This window comes from Cantharellus anzutake (assembly GCF_015039405.1).
Source record: "Cantharellus anzutake strain C23 chromosome Unknown EI90scaffold_162, whole genome shotgun sequence".
NCBI classification, from domain to species: domain Eukaryota; kingdom Fungi; phylum Basidiomycota; class Agaricomycetes; order Cantharellales; family Hydnaceae; genus Cantharellus; species Cantharellus anzutake.
The window spans coordinates 1-12,268 of record NW_024067112.1 but is presented as its reverse complement, the minus strand read 5'-3'; the positions used below and the strand labels follow the sequence as shown (position 1 = coordinate 12,268).

Here is a 12,268-nt window from a genome sequence, read left to right as displayed (position 1 = left end):
AGGAACCTTCATTCTCGGTTTTGGCTGTGGCAATAGTAGACTTGGGAGTAGCTATAGACATAGGTCTTTGGGCAGGGGCCCTTTTCTCACGCTTGGGATGGGGCAGATTTGTGGGAGGGTCAGCAACGTTGGGTTTGTGCTTTGCAGTTCAATGCCATGATATGAAGAGGGGGATAATCAAAACTGTACAGTCCTCACCTGACTTACTGTCACAGGCAGCGGAGTTAGGAAATTTCTAAAGGCCAAGTTGGGAATGACAGTTGGGCCATGTGAGTTGAGACTCACAACTTGACACAACTGGCTGTTTTGTTGCAGTTTTGTCCAGTTGCATTTGAGTTGAGAAACTCAAGTTGAGTCTGAGTTGTGCATAGTTATGCCTTTGTGAACCCCCCTATTGTATTCTTAGGTGTTTTTCACATTTTCCATGTTTTGACTGGAGACTTCCATATTTGGAAATTGGTCTTCATAATCTCCTGAAGTGCGGATCTCAGTTCCAATGGCCGGTTCCGATGGCATTGCCACCCTCATGTTGAAAAAAACAAGGTTATGCCAGCGAGGGGAGGTTATGGAAGTAGACCGCTCAGTCTATTAACCTGATGTAAATAACCTAATTCGAGCTTGACTTCCAACACCTCATGTGTCTTTCAATATGTAGTGCGGAATACTCGATTCCCATTACTATTATAACTTCACAACAATTGGCCTGAAACTTTGCATAGTGCTAGGACTCGATTTATTATATTTTCCATGTAAATTTTAGGTGTTTCTCATATGGATTTCTCATGAATGTCGCAATGTAGCTCACTCATGTGGGTCAAGGAAGATCTTCAGTTTGGTTGCCAATGGGGGGATTGGGAGAATAGAGCAAGTCTGGGCTGGGTGGGCCAAACATGGTCAATCTTTTACTCATTAGATGCATGACCTACTATACACCTGCATCATGGGGAACCTCATCCACCCATTCAGTGACACGAGAAGTAAATTCCTCTTCAGCCGCACAAAAATATTTGCAACCAGCTGGGGTTTTGCTCCACAAAAATAGCATCCAATCATCCTCATCCCATCCTTTATAGCCAACCAGGGGTTCCATAGTCTCAACCATATCCACTTCAGCACCTTCAGTAACCCCCCCTGGAGCTGTACCACCACCATTTCCGTCATGCACGCGTTTTTGAATTGCTATGTTCCGATCATGAACCATTCGAGAGGGGCCACTGAGTTGATGATCTACTTGAACTTCAGGACGAGGAATGTTGTTGCGCTTTGAAAGCAGATGGGCATGACAACCCCACAGCTTGACAACTGCAGCACCATAGTTGTAATGGAGTATGAGGGAAGAGGGCTTGGATAAAGTTCCTCGCAAAAAGCAAGCATCCTTGTTTGCCTTGGAAATCAGCGGGGGATCATCATCTAGACATTGGAGTGAAAACCGTGCGCCGAGCGGATACTCTAACTCCATTGCATCTAGGGGAAAGTCAGAACCATTATAAGGTGGCACATCACCAATATCTAAAATTCTATTCGGAGTCTGCATGAAGGGGTTAGGAATATCCAAGATAAGGAAAAATGAAGAACCTTAAGAATTACAAATCGACGTGCATCTATGTGCCGATGAATATCCGCTCCGACGAAGAGCCCATTACGAATGTCGTTGATGGATATAAGGTTCGACACATCCTCTTCATAGGCGTTACGTCCGGCGATTATTAGACGGAACCACTTGGACGAAGTCTGAGGCCATGCCAGCGCAATGATCAGCAATATAAACCCACCTCGTCTCCGCGAGCATACGGGATGATGTGAGCTGCTTCAGGAAATGGGTCTTGTGTGAACACGCAGCGTTTATCGCGTTTATCGAGTTCTGCGCGGAAGCCCACCCGACCCTCAGAGAGCGCCGAGTCTGAGTATGAAACGTTACTCCGCAGTTTGATGACTTCGGGATCGATTGCACGCGCAAGCACATCCGTTCCATCTGTGTGGGTGGGATGGATGGTACGGATGGTCAGGTGAATGATCCAATAGGAGTTAACGAGAACGCGAAGGACCTGCCAGAGCACAAACATAATCATAGATCCCTTGATCGGCCAGCACTCCTCCGTCCCCAATATCTTCCCCCCGACGCGTTACTTGGCCTTCGATACCCAAAACACACCAACCAAGATAGCGGAGATACTTGCGAGGATGCTGGCACAACCGCGTAATTATGCGAACAGGTATGTCAAGGTAGAAGGCTCCATCGGCATCGGGGGGGCGGCAGAGAAAGAGCCAAATGTTCCCTGGCTTGGGGGTTGGACCCCTGGGGACAGGTCGATGTCGAGTGATTTCGACGTAGGCACGGTTAGGCAGTGTAGGTGAAGTCATCCTTGCTTCTGGTACGTTTAACTGGTTGTGCTGTTGTGTGGGCTCTTGCGATTCTCGTGCTCGTGTGAGGACGAAATCCGCAATGTGAGGTCTCCAAGGTCAGCAACTCAAGCTAGAGGAGACTAACTGGTGTTGAGTATGCGTTGCCACGCGTCACAACGTCGGGTGCTATGTCGTTCAGTCCCATTGCACCTATTACTCATCACGGGATCACTATAATATGAACCTATAAGCACCCCACCTGAAGTACCCTCTTAGATTTACTGTACTCACACGACCAACTACCAGCAGGGTCCCGAGCGTGACACAAAATTTTGGACCCGCGGCGTGACAGGACAGACGGAGGACCGTAACCCCATTTCTAATTTCTAGTTTCTTTTTCTTATTTCTCATTATCAACACCACGACAATACACACGGACATCACAAAACCCGAGGAACATTAACACCCGATCTCACCAACCAGAATACCCATCATTGTAGAGACATTCCCCCCATGTACGCTGCGGTGTTAGGACGGGATAGCCGCACTGCTACGTCATCACGAGGCCGCGGGGTAATAAGATAGATTTATTGTTATATTGTTATATTTTATCATCATCATCATCATCCATCAAACCGAGCCGCGGGGGTGCACCTTGGACAACCGATATCTAGACCTATAGAGGGGGGTTCTCAGGACGTTTGAAGAGGGCCTAGAGGCCTCTTTTGTATGGGAACATCCTAGGACGTCCTGAGATGTCCTGACAATTCACTTTCAATTCAAATGTTCAAGTAACGATGTCCTTAATTCACAATCCACTTCTGGAGCTGTGTGCACGCAGAATCATGAGTTGGAGTAATAATACGAAATAAAGAGGCGATTGAGAGGAATTTATCGCAAAAGACCCGATGGCAAATGGTTGAGAACTGATGGAGAAATGTGTGATTCTCGGTTCACTCAACACCGCACGGGAGTGGCATGCGTGGGAAATGACATGCAAGGTCAAAGTTCAGTGCCTCTCAGATGTCAAAGAAATACGAGAAAATATATCAAGTTTACTTTGAGGACATGTATTGTAGTGCACAAACTTTCAGGACATTTGGACTACTATTCAGTGAGATAGGGGAAATGCACAATGTATTCCCCGCTCCTCCCATACTATCTTGCTCATTTCTCCACCATTTGGAATGAGACCAACTGCGTTGGAAAGCTAAGGTTTAGTATAGTTGAATGGTGTAAAGTTAGAACGGTTATGGGGAGCGGTTGAGGCTTCCAACACGAGTTTGGGTTCCGGGCCACTTATTGTTCTGTCTTTTTCAATTTCTTTTATTAGTGTTTTCCATTTTTTAAACCCAATTGGAATGTTCTTGAAGCTACCATAGCATATTATTTCTGTTTGTTTCTACAGGGAAAGGTTCATACACTACAAAATAACTATTTTTATGGATTTTACACTGTAGCCACACAGCACACAGGCCCAGTCTTGCCTCCATTCGCACATCCATTTAAGACCCACATTACTCGCTCTTTTTAATTTTTTTCTATTTTTCTGAAACCATTTTCAGTTCCTAAGCAGGATTCTCATGCACAGCATAACTTTCAACTTCTTACTCGACGGTCTCTACAACTACGCATTTACACCCAACGTTCTTATGCTCGATCGATAGAGCACGATTATCTCTCCTACCATGCCAATTTTCGTGCTGAATGGACAAATATTAGTAGAGATTCTGATTCAACACCATGCTGAATCTCACGTGGACTTGACAGCACCTGTCAATGGTGGTACCTCAAGAACCAATTTGAATAAAATTGAGCTTGTTGGAAAGCTGGAGGAGAGGAGAAGTTAGTGTGGCTCAAAGAAAGGCATGGAATGGGACGGTTTGATTTCGCGTCGACCTTCTTTCATATCAGGCTGCTCCAGCAGTATTTCCCCCATTTCTCCCCCATTTCTTCGTCGATTTACACATATTTTGTATCATTGGAAAGCTGTTATCAAAATGAGTCGAACTAGTCTGTAGCGGAGAGATTTGGTTCGGCCGTTGTGGAGATCGTCAACTTTATTCATTGTGTTGCCATCAATCGGCATAACTTGTAAATATATTGACAAAAATGCCATCGATTTCTCTCAAACTTGGTACTATAGGAAGAATATTCTCCACGGGCACTCAGGATATTTTTCCATATTTTTAAGGCTCCTGAGAGACTCTGAATGTCGACTCTTTCCCTTTTCCCATGTAATCCATGTTCGGTGAATATTCATGACAACACATCTTGAATGTGGTAATATATATGCTTACATGCGACATAACATGTGTGTTCTTCATTCTGATACCTAGCTATGAGGTTATACATTTCCTTACAGAATGTTGGCCAGAGCTTGTATGTACTTGTAAGTGATGGATTTTCCAAATCGGTGGAGATTTGACAGAGATGCCAGCCTCTCAAGCTACCCATAGTACCGGATATGGTTATCTACAATGGCTTGTAAAATCTCCAAAATCTTTATAAGCATTAAAAATCCCCTTGAAAGCACCATGGCAGAGTATAATGCTCGAAATCATTGAGAAACATTGGCCATTCCCCTGCCTCGGCCATAATTCCCTTAATATTCGATTATCTTTTCCATTTTCCTGTCTACTATTTATGTAAATAGCTGTATGTACAACATCGCGGGGCACATAGTTATCAGGACATCCTCATATTTTCCCACAGTCCATTTTTGGCAGCAAGCCGCATCACCAGGACGTCCCAGGATGTCCACATTGAAATAGGCTGTTTAGGCCCTATTTGAAGCGTAAAAAACACCCCTTGATAGGGTGGGTTAATTGGCTGACTAGCCTGGTCCTGTTGTAAATCCGGAATTCCATATATGGCAACCCACTTCAGTGGTTCACTCGCAACCCAGATGTAATATAGAAATGAGAAGAGAAACTGTAACTAAAGAACATACGCTGCTAAAGCACCCATATTTATACTATGCATCGGCAATCCGGAGCTTACTATGTGCGGCATTTACACAAGCGCTTAGTCACATCCTCCACATTATCCTCCACATATGTCCCGATCTCCAGTGACTTGCCATTTCTAATATGTCCCCTGGGTCTCCTGCTCTGCTGTTGGAGAAACACCACGCATTAACCAATCTCTATTGTCGCGTGATTTGCATGTGACTTCCGATTACTGTCCCATTATGACCATAGGTTCATGTCACACGTCACAGACACTTTTTGAACTGAACTCAAGTATGTTTTGTTACATGTCACAATGGGACTTTGAACTAACGAAGCAGGAAGTGGGCACATAAATTGTAAATTACAAGTTAGAGATCAAGAAATCACTATTACCACCCCTCCCACCACCTATTGTGTGCTGCCAAATCAACAACTTTCTTCACCCTTCCCCCTTGACGTGCCGGCTCCAGATCCCAATTTGAATCAGGTGCTTCATTGCCATCATAATCATCACCTGAATCCTGTTCATCTTCTTCCCTACTGCAGTGCCCATCCAAATCGTTGGTGTCCTCAGGAAAATTGGGGTCCAGCTCATTTGCAAGCGTGGGTTGTGGCAGAAGGGATTGGGTGCCGGGTTCAAGCATAAGGCCTTCGCGAACCTCTCCAGTGAGAGTATGTGTAAGTGCGGCACCATAGGGAATGTCAGAACACTCATTACTATCGGGGGGGAATGGAGGCTCATCCGATCCAACACCATTTGCACACTGAGTGTGATTTTGTGGGGCTTCTGGGGCTGAGCGAGGTTTTGAAAACTCGGAAAAGAGTGTTGGGTTGTCAACATGGAGCATCCTCAGGATGTCAAGCACTGCTGAACTTGTGAGACTGGAGTGTGAAAGATTGAATTTGCCTGATTTTGCTTTCTCGAAGGCCTAAGTGGAATATGCGGAAGTGCTGCATGAGATAGCTGTGAAGAAACACACCTTAAGGACAATGTGTGGTTTGTTTATTTCATGGAATGCCTTGACGAGGATGCAAACCATCTGCCGGCATAATTCTGGAAGGCTAGCCTCCACTGCAACAATCTCTTGTTGGTCTTCCAACTGCTTGAGGACATCATTAATTGTGTTGATACGATGTTCTCAATTGACTGCAAGCTTGAATGCCCGTTGAACAACAAGGTCGCATGGCTGAAAGAGGCCAGTACAACCTCCAGGGACATAATCCAGGATGATCCATGGGAAACAGCTATAGATCCATTCACGAAATTCCCGTGATGTGTGAACAGCCCACACATCAAGTTGCCAGATACAATGATAATCATCAGGGAGGGTGAGCCTTCTCTTTTGTTCCAGGAAGTATGGCACCAAAATGTCTTCAACATATTGCTTCATTGTCTCAATAGTTGCCCAGTAGGTGTCTGTGTTAGAGACAACAAAGTGAAATCCTAATTTCATAGCCTCACCGTAGTAGGGAGATGATGGGGGGGAAGAGACTTGGAGGAGTGGCCACGGAAAATAGTCTGAAGTGGCAGCAGAATACCACTTGCCGAGATTGCAAGGTTTACTGTAATTGTGCACTTCTCCTCTTTTCCGAAAACTGCAACCTGCTTTGCACCAATCTCATTCCATGTTGAAGCCTTTGGATCAGAGTAAACAACTTGGGTTTGATCAGAATTCACGCAAAGTTCAGTGGGTATATGGTATGAGCGGATTGACCATGCCTGCTGAAGAAGTGAATTGTGAATGAGTGTTTCAGCATCACTTGGAGCCTTTTGTGAGGCCTGTGTAGGCTCCGGTAGCTCCAATTCATGGTGTTGCAGAGAAACTTCAAAACCCAACTTTCAGTTACATGAAAGACACTCCCATCCTTGAACTTCTTCTCGAATATAAGGGATTGCAGTACTGAATAGTAGCAACTATCAGACAGTGTGCATCACTAAGAGATATTGCAGCGCCTATCTGTCGCAAGCCCTTGAGTTTTTGAATAATCTCAGCTGTCATCTTGGGGTAATCATCCTGGTGAGAGAAGAATGAGAGAATTACTACGATAGTCCATCATAGTTGGAATGAATGGCTTACCAAAATCCCTCACCGAGTTGTTTTACCCCCTGGAGAATCTTGTTGTGCTGCCTTCCTCAATGCTTCCGCATTCCACCCTTTTCCTTTGATGATATGTCTCCCAATTACTTGTGATGAGAGTCTCTTGATGTCAGGGCAATAGCCCCGAACCCGAGTCACATGTAAATTAGATACATATAGTCACGTGGGCAAGCGGGAACCTCCGGGTAACTGCTTACACACCACCGTAAAATACACAAACTTGTATCACTTACGGCCTTGTGTGCTGAGCTACCTAAGACCTCACACTTTTTTAAGTGCATGAGGTGTGTTTTTACAACACAACCCACAACTCTACAATCTTAACATCTGACTCGGAAGCGCCTATGGCGCCTAAACATGCCTGCAAGGGCAAGGTCGCATCTGCAGCGACACTAAAAAGAAACCGCAATCTCCCATCATGGGAGATTCAAACCAAAAGCCATCGTCAGATGACGACGAGGATCAACATGATCCGGCATTAGCAACCACCTCAGGGCTGGTCCCTGAAGGTTTTAGAAACTTACGTGGAGTAAGTGCGGGGCAAAATACCCCAGAACTCTGCAACATACCGATCTAACCCAAGCTGGGGAAGATCCCTCACCTCCTCACGAGGTGATCGGATAGAGTCGCAGGAAGCTCCAGGGCCCCACTATCCCCTGGAGTCCCCCCTCACGTCCCCAAGTCAAGCCCCAAAGGCAGACAAAGGGAAACAAAGGGAAGAGCCCCCGCGTTGGCTATCCGAAAAACTACTGGACTTGTTCCAGGTTCCGTCTGAATCGAGGATGGAAAGTGAAGATCAACTTCTTCTCAGGCTGAAAGCCCGAGAAGGCGCGAAAATACGCCCTGAGAGCAGGATCTCCCAGAGCGTGGAAGCTCCAAAAGAACTTCCGCTGTTTACACTCCCACACACCATGCCAGACAAGGCAAGGTCCCCAACCTCAGAGGAGGTCTCCGAGATAATGAAGAGGAGGCAAACTGAAATGAGGGAGTTCGCTGAGGAAGCCTTACATAAAAGTAAGGAAAAACCAGCGAACAAACCCCTCTATGAAAGGGAAGCACCCTCCACAACGGCCTCGCCTAAACAAAGCGAGCGTGGAGTGTTCACTCCAAGAACCCATTCTGGAACCCCCAGAAGCGGAAATGTCAACTGGGGAGAGTCTCTGCTCGCCCAACCAAACTTCCTCCTGGAAAACCAGGAATTGTGCATAATAAACGCGATAAACTCGATCCAAAAAAAGATCAAGGAAACGAACCATAATAGCACGGCTCGTCTAGAGATAACTCTAGAAAGAATGGCCAACGCAATCGACGCATTGACTGAAAAAATCAGCGAACAAACAGACTTGCTGAAGGAAATAAATTTCTCACAAAAAAGTGAGGAAACAAATAAACACCCCTGGACCACGGTCCAGGACATAAATAGAACTCGTGAAAAATTCACGAAAAGAACCACCAGTGAAAGCACACTGGAATATCATCAGCAACTCGACAGAGATGCTAAGGAGATCCTTCTCCCAAGGATAGGAGAAGACAATGCCGAAAGAAGGCATCGTTCAGAGATTAGGAGGAGAATTGGCACGTACCAAAGGTTCGGCCAAACGTCCACTTATGATGGACCTCTCGAACAGAGAGGTAACTCATTCACACCCTCTCAAAACAATGAGAGAATACAAATACAACTTCAGGCGAATTCACCTGAAACCAAAGAAACGCTGAGAGGAAGATTTCCCCCAGCAAAAACCCCCCCAAAGGAGAGATCTCCATTGGATAGCGACCCCGCGAAGGCAGGGGAGCAAGAAGAGTACCTGGAGAAATGGTACGAAAAGGCCATAAGAATGGCTGAAGTGAGAATACTCACTCCCTACCCAGAAGGAGTGAAGCCAGAAGCCCTAAAGAATGGGCCGGCATTCCCTGACAAGAAATGGTCAGGGGAGAACAACATGGAATCGTTCTGGCAGTGGTTCACAGAACTACTGGGATTCCTCGCCTTGCGAGGATGCAAAGGTCCCCAATTTGACGAAGTCCACCTGGACTGCTTGATTCGTGGATTAGGGGGGCCTGCGTTTGACCTCGGAATTAGACTCTGAGACGAAACTCTCCTCAGAGGAGACGAGGGCATGTTCCTCGAAGTTCTCAACATATTGATGAGAACCTTCATCAAAGCCTCCGCCGCATTGAACGCAACAAAGAAATACCGCAACGTCAAATACGAAGCAGAAAAAGGCCTAAAACAGTTCTACTTAGAACTGTCAAAAGCAGCGTCCCAGATGGTGACGCCGCCAGACCAGGCATCCTTCAACACCAGGTTCCTAAACTACATTCCCCTCGAATGGAAGAGGGAAATGATTGCTCATGATAGAATCAGAGCAGACTTCTCCTCAAACGAGGAGATGTTAAAAGCAATATCTCGTGTAGATGAGATAATTGACGGGCTGAAGATGTCTTCAGCCTACAAATCAGGTTACTATACCCGAACAACTACCACAGCAACCACGAGCCACAGCAGAGCCCTCCCATCAGGAAAGAAGGCGGAAGAGCTGAAACCCAGATGGAAAGAGGATACATCCGAGGAAAACTTGAGGAAAACTGACCAAAAGTCAGTTCCAATTTGCGGCAAATGCGGCAAAATAGGGCAAACAAAAGACTGCCCAAGACACAATGTAACGAGCGATGAAAAACCAAGGCGCATAGCTGCCATGGAGATTGCGAACTCAATGGATGAAGAGTCGAAAGGCTCATCAGATGAGAAACCAGAGAACAACTCTGGTAACTCCGAAGCATCAAGCTTCGAAGTAGAGGACCCATATGAAGGACCTCAATACTCACCTGACTCAGAGGGTGAGGAAGTCAACGTCGGGACCATAAGAATGGGCCCAATGTCAGTCGTCGACCATGATGACATAAATTATAGAATCAAACTGGCTGTGGCACACCAGTTAGAAAACATGGCAGACAAAAAAGTTGCCGAAGCCTTGGTGGAAGCACCAAGAAAAGATGCCTTGGGGAAATACACCAAAGTACCCAAGGAAAACAAGGACAAAGGGAAGAAGGACCAAAAGTCCATTGAAACCCAGTCCCCCTTGTTTGATGCGAAATTCCGCATCTCAAAAGACGCAGGAAAATACCCCACAAACAGATCGCTCTCAACGAAGAGAACGCTGACGGCTCACATAAAAATAGCAGGCATAAAAGCCTATGCGCTATTCGATAGTGGAGCCGAAACGGACGCTTTATCGCCGGACTTTGTCCACACGGTCCACATCCCAATTCTCCAATTGGAGAACCCAGTCGTCCTTCAAATGGGGACAAAAGGAACAAGATCACAGATCCTGTTCGGAACAAACGTGGACGTTGAGATCAACAGCCACGTAGAAAAACACTACTTTGATGTAATTAACATCGACAGATACGATTGCCATCTTTGGCGCCCCCTGGTTAAACAAAACCAGGTAGCTTAGACTTCCAGTCCCACAAGTGGAGAACGGTGAACAAGGGCAACATAGACACCCTTGGAATAAGCGAAGACTGTGTGACGAGATCACACGGATGGAAAACTCGAGCAAGAGCTCGAGAACAACCAAAAAAGAAGCCCCCCTGACAGGGAGGTGGGATTGAAACACACCTCAGGGTAATCACAAGAAATACCCTGAAGGTTGGCCCAATCCTAGTCCGGAAGGACTAGACTTCCAGATGTACCACACCTGGAAGGTCTCTCCATGAACAACCCCGAGTTCGAAATACTCAGGGAGTGGTGGAGAGAAAAATTTGAAACCGTATGGCACCAGCACCATTAGAAATGCTCCCTTGAGGGAGGTGAACCATCAAATCCCATTGAAGGATCCGAACAAGAAATTTTGGGAAAACACCCCGAGATGTCCTGCAGCACTGCAGGAAAGCACTAGCGACCAAAATAGATCGCAATGTAAAAGCAGGATGGTGGTATCCTGCGAACAGCGAGTGAGCATGCCCGCTACTGTGCATCTGCAAAGCAGATGGATCTTTGTGCACGGTAATAGACGCGAGGAACCATAACTCAAACACGATCCTCGACGTCACACCAATGCCAGACATGCAACTGATCCAAGAATCAGTCGCCAGAGCAACATACCGATCCAAGATCGATATGTCGGACGTGTACGAACAAATACACATGGATCCAGACGACGTCCATAGGACGACATTCTCCACGCCCCATGGGACGTACAACTCGAACACGATGCAGCAAGGAGACTGCAACGCTCCCTGCACCTTCCAGCGCACAACTGACCTGGGAACTACGAGGAGAAGTAGGCAGACGCCTACACGTCTGGTTCGACGATATATTCACCAGCACAAGCTCGGTGGAAAACCACAATAAAGCACTATTGTGGTTATTCACTCGCCTAAAAGGGGCGAAATTCTACATAAGCCGGAAAAAATTCCAGCCATTTGCCCCAATCCTAGACGTTCTAGGAAGCCGAGTGGACGAACAGGGCATCCACGCTCAAGCGGATAAAATGGAAAAAATCCGCAACTGGCGAGAGCCAGTAGACCACACAGGAGTCCTAAGATTCCTGGGAATGGTAGAATATCTATCGATATTCATGCCAAACGTCAGCGGTTACACAGGACCACTGCAAACAATCTGCTCAAACAAGCAGACATTCAGGTGGACACCACTCCACCAGAAATGCTTCGACGAAATCAAACGTCTAGCATGCAGGGCTCCGATCCTGAAGCCCGTCCAGTGGAACCCACCGGAAAGCCTCTCAGAAGAAGAGAGGACCAAACTCCACGTCTGGGTCATAACAGACGCATGCCCAGCGGGCATGGGTGCATTAATTGGACAAGGCAAAGGTGGCAGACTTGCCGCCCGGCCGCATTCATGTCCAA

At 46.5% G+C, this 12,268-nt stretch overlaps 2 protein-coding genes across 2 annotated transcripts; both read right to left on the bottom strand.

Moving 5' to 3' along the window:
* Positions 1 to 925: 925 nt before the first annotated feature.
* EI90DRAFT_3159633 (uncharacterized protein) lies at positions 926 to 2,402 on the bottom strand (the record flags this gene model as incomplete). The annotated part of the gene is made up of 4 exons (XM_039066235.1): positions 2,046 to 2,402; positions 1,773 to 1,972; positions 1,576 to 1,719; positions 926 to 1,528 (listed from the first exon to the last, which is right to left on the bottom strand). The coding sequence occupies exons 1-4, from the start codon at positions 2,359 to 2,361 to the stop codon at positions 926 to 928; spliced, it is 1,263 nt and encodes a 420-aa protein (XP_038908369.1). The 5' UTR covers positions 2,362 to 2,402.
* A 3,284-nt stretch (positions 2,403 to 5,686) lies between these two features.
* EI90DRAFT_3136471 (uncharacterized protein) lies at positions 5,687 to 6,688 on the bottom strand (the record flags this gene model as incomplete). Its single annotated transcript, XM_039064797.1, has 3 exons — positions 5,687 to 6,226; positions 6,278 to 6,397; positions 6,446 to 6,688. 3 exons carry the CDS (start codon positions 6,686 to 6,688, stop codon positions 5,687 to 5,689), a joined length of 903 nt encoding a protein of 300 aa, XP_038908368.1.
* Between the last annotated feature and the right edge of the window lie 5,580 nt (positions 6,689 to 12,268).